At 47.3% G+C, this 4,683-nt stretch overlaps 1 protein-coding gene across 1 annotated transcript; it reads right to left on the bottom strand.

Annotated features, from left to right (window-relative positions):
- Positions 1-1,605: 1,605 nt before the first annotated feature.
- LOC117862232 (uncharacterized) lies at positions 1,606-2,274 on the bottom strand. The gene has a single exon (XM_034745768.2). It carries the CDS (start codon positions 2,223-2,225, stop codon positions 1,644-1,646), a length of 582 nt encoding a protein of 193 aa, XP_034601659.1. The 5' UTR covers positions 2,226-2,274; the 3' UTR covers positions 1,606-1,643.
- Positions 2,275-4,683: the final 2,409 nt, after the last annotated feature.

Below are 4,683 nucleotides of genomic sequence, written 5' to 3'. Positions count from 1 at the left end.
GTACTCTTTTTTCCTTTGTAGGGTTTTCTCACGAGGTGTGAGTTTTTACCTACAAAGGTTTTTAATGAGGCAGCAATACAAACAGCTCAAAATAATATTCATATTTGTTTGTGTTATTGTGATTGTGAATCTGTGTGAATCTTGGTGAATTTGTGAATCAGTTGAATCTATGAATATATTGAATCAGTTGAATTTGTGAGTTTTTACCTATTCAAAATGTCTTCCTTTGAATATATTAGATTCTGGTGAGGGGTTTTTGTTAAAACGTTACACGGGCTGGCACGGGCACGGTGAGGCTGTTAAGGCCCGCCGGGCCAGCGGGCCGGCACGGCCTGCGTAAGAAGTTAGCAGGCCAGACCTGGGCCGCTCTTTCGGCACGCGGGCCGGCCTGGCCTGGCACGACACATAGGCGGGCCTAAACAGGCCGGGCCTATTCGTGCCCGTGCCCGGCCGGGCCGGGCCGCCCGTTTGGCTATCTATAGCGGCGGAGGGCGGCGCTGGCGAGAGGGAGGGACGGGCGGCGGCGGAGGCTGGCCCTGGGGAGAGGGAGGGAGGGGTGGCGGGCAGCGAGCGGCGCAGGAGAGATGGAGGGAGGTGCGGCGGCGGAGGCCAACGCTGGGGAGAGAGAGGGAGGGAGGGCCAGGGTCAGCGCAGGACGGCGCAGGAGAGAGGGATGGGCGACAGGCGGCGCAGGAGAGAGGGAGGGAGGGGCGGCGCAGGAGAGAGAGGGAGGGCTAGTGGCCGGCGTAGGAGAAAGGGAGGAAGAGGCGGCAAGCGGCGCATGAGAGAGGGAGGAAGGGATGGAGGGGCGGCGCTGGAGGCAGGAGCAGGGCGGTGGGTGGTGCAGGAGCAGAGAAGATAGACTGCTCGAGAGGAAGAAGAGGTGCACGGGAAAAAATAAAGAAGAGGAGGATGACAGGTGGATCCACGATTACATATGGGATCCACATACAACTGTTCCGAATAGTGTTAAAATAGCATCCATCCCCTCCCTCTCAACCCTTCAACTAAATAAAAAACTGGGTCGAACCCATCCCTCTCCATCTTTCTCATTCAATCACGAGATGGATCGACCCCAACTCACAAAAAGGGGGTCGGCTCCAATCCAACCAACGTCATTCTAAAACCAAACCCATGCCAAGAGACTGGCTTTAGGTGTATGTGACACGTATGCTCCAATTGGCTCTAACTATATATCAGAGGCAGCATTAGGATTCTATCTAGCTATTTACCGTTTCTCGTGTTTGTGGCTCTTTTTTTCTCGGGCGGTGCGACGAATTGGGGAATTGAAATTTCTCGTAGGCAAGGGCTCGCATAAGAACTAGTGTCAGATTCAGCATGTTTGTAAATAACGAGCCTTGTTTCTTTATAACCTTAGTATTTATAAATTATTTGAATCCTCAAACTCGATTACTACTGGCAACTCGTTTCACAATCACAAGGACGTGTGCATGCTTCGTCACCAGTTATCGGAGGAGAATGGAGAGACGCCATAGAATCTCCGATCCACATCACACACACGACACGGTAGTTACCCTTGAACACGTTAGCTACTAAGTCTATATAGTGGTTCACAAGTATACCCTTAAATTTCTTCCATATGTATCAACCCAAGATAAACGCTATTCGTCACGTGCCAGAAACTACACCACAAGCCACAGTAAGAAGATGCAAGCAACCATCACATAGTAGCCAACAAGAGTAATAGGAGCAAGCAGCGCAGGAGACGAAGCAGAGGCGTTGTAGTAGGGCACGTAACCGCCGGTAGGAGGCCCATAGTAGTTTGGTTGCTGTGGCATCCCTGCGCCGCCGCAGCAGACGACGGCCACGGGCGGGCACGGCGTCTGTGACCCAGAGGACGAAGGCGGCGACGGCGGTGCGGACGGCAGCGACGGCGCCGGTGGCGGGTAGCCGTAGATCGGCAGCGTCTTCCCCGGCGGCTCGCACTCGGCGCCGTTGCACAGGATCCGGGACTTGGTGGTGTTGCTGCTGCCGTCACCTGTTGCGTTGTTCATGGCTGCTGCCGCGGCTGCGCTTGCCAAGAGCAAGGCGTGGAGTAAGACGGGCGCCATCGCCATGGTTCTGCTGTCCCCAGCTTCTATGTGAGAGTGCGTGAGGAACAGGTAGCTAGGGACACAACAGACTCGAGAGAGATGTTGTCCTGGGACGTTGGAGCATATGATCGTCACCGAGTAAAGGCGAGGCGTGCATGCAGGCTGACACATGGGGCGCCATCTGTTGGAGGCTTGCCACGCTAGGGAGATGAAGACACCATCACCGCTCTTGCCATCTCATGGTCAAGCTCGGGATAGACGACGCGAGTTATTGCTTCCAGCGGGATTAGCTCTGGCCGTGCCGTCGTCTGGCGTGCACACTTGCATCTCCCCTCCCTTCTCACACACATCAGCAACCTTGGACAGGTATGGTGGCAATATACACAAGAAGATGGAACCTTCCGTCTTCATCTTTCTCACCCTCTTGTACAAGGACAGTTACTGCAGTGGTTAACAGTTCCATCGGACAGGGCAGGATTAAGAGCGTCGCATATTTCAAAAGCTGTAAGCACTACAGGAAAACTTAGTACTAATTCAACGCGTTAGTACCGGACCGCTTTTCATCTGCGCTTTAGTACCGTCGTCACCCACAGTGCCACCGGAAGTTTGTAGTATCGGTTTGGAGTCATAGCCGGTACTAAATGGCGACACGTGGACCGTGTGGCTAATGGCTAAATTTCCCAGGAAGCCATTTAGTACCGGTTGGTGGGTGGAGCCGGTACTAAATGGTGTTCATGCATGTTGGTATCGGCTGGTATCTTCAACCTGTATTAACATGCATGACATGCTTCTTCCTCCCCGAGCTCGAGTTCAACCATTTGACCGAGAGCTCAGACTTCTTCATCACTCGACCTAGGTGAGGAAAATGTTAGCAACTCGATCCTTCCTCTCATGTTTAGTATTCTATATATGTTTTATGTTTTGTAGCTAGAATGGAGAATGTTAGCTAGGATGAGGAGAATGGAGAGTTTTTTAGATTGAGTTTTATGTTACAAATGGAGTATTTGTTAAGTTTTTAGAATGAGGAGAGTATTTCAGAATGAGAAGAACGAAGCGTTTTGTAGAATAAGTTTTATGTTACAAATTGAGTATCTGTTGATTTATTAAAATGAGGAGAGTATTTTAGAATGAGGAGAATGGAGCGTTTTTTTAGAATAAGTTTTATGTTACAAATGGAGTATGTTGATTTATTAGAATGAGGAGGATGGAGAGTTTTTTAAATTAAGTGTTATGTTACAAATGGAGTATTTATTGATTTTTTTATTATGAGGAGCATTTTTAGAATGAGTAGAGTGGAGCGTTTTTCAGAATGAGTTTTATGTTACAAATGGAGTACTTGTTGATTTATTAGAATGGAGAGTATTTTATAATGAGGAGCATGGAGAGTATTTTATAACGAGGAGAAATAATTTATTTATAAACATATTTACTCTATTTTTCCCTACCTGATGTTGATCAAGTTTTTTATCTAATACGAAGCCCTATGTTCATTTTTCACATAATATGATGCAGATGGACCGGTAATGGATGTACCACCCCCACTCGTCCAATACGAGAGAACAATATCAGCACGTGCATGAATGTGTTCTTACACTATTCTCTTGTACTGGAGGAGCGGAGATGGCTCTCCATAGATATGGAATTCGCATGAACAATGTGATTTCAGTCAAGAAATCTGAGATGAACAGGAACATTCCAAAGAGATGGTGGGATCCGATGTTCTACCATTGTTTTAGGATTCTTGACTCCGTGAAGTCCACTATATGAAGTATATTTCTTTTTTGTCGAAGTAGTGAATGATATGTATTTGATAAAATTTTGTAGGATAAAGTGTCAATACATCGCAGTGTTGAACGATATATCTCGTCGTTTCCCCCAAATACCCCAGCATAGCCTGCTGGTGCTTCCCCATCGGTCACAGACCCGTGCCCATTACACAACTACACTTACGCCAAAGTTTGGTACTTACGCCCTCTGTACTCTAATACTGATTTTATTACTCATTACATCATACTAATATTTTTTTTATAATTTTTATAGAAGCTTGTTTCACAAATTGAGCGGTTACGACAAGTAATAACTAACATGACTGAACAAGTATTGACGCTCATTATTGACATACTTTTAGTACCATTTAAGTGGTGTTTTCATACGTGTTCTTATACTAACCCACCACTTGGCACCTGAAATAACCTCGTTTTCGCATATGCATTGTATTTTGGAGGATATTCTATTTTTGCAGAAAATTAGACCTAAAAGTATATTTTTAGATAAAGCCTCAAAGCTACTGACATGCCAGGCCCACATGCAAGTGAAAATAAGACTCTTGAGCATCTAAGAAGACTTCAGGACGAAGCAGGATGTGAGAGGGTAAAAGGAAGGTCCAGGACGATCGGCTTGGACCCTCCCAGTCCGATTGGCCTAGGGGTTTCCTTTGCCTCCTCACCTTCCAATTTTTACCACGCATTCTCCAGACTATAAACATCCCAAAAATTCACCAAGCCCCGAGATCCATTCACTAGAAGTCGACAAATAGAGGGACACACACCAGAGGGAGCTGAGGGCTGCTGCAAGTCTTCGAGGTCATCTAGGACATGGCTTAGGCTAGACACTAGCTACCATGGTTGTC

Source organism: Setaria viridis, chromosome 6 (genome assembly GCF_005286985.2).
Source record: "Setaria viridis chromosome 6, Setaria_viridis_v4.0, whole genome shotgun sequence".
NCBI classification, from domain to species: Eukaryota; Viridiplantae; Streptophyta; class Magnoliopsida; order Poales; family Poaceae; genus Setaria; species Setaria viridis.
Note: the sequence above shows the minus strand (reverse complement) of the source record. Positions and strands in the feature narration are given on the sequence as shown.

What these genes read in the sequence shown, in the direction of transcription:
- LOC117862232 (XM_034745768.2), bottom strand. Translation starts at nt 2,225, where the DNA reads ATGTGTCAGCCTGCATGCACGCCTCGCCTTTACTCGGTGACGATCATA.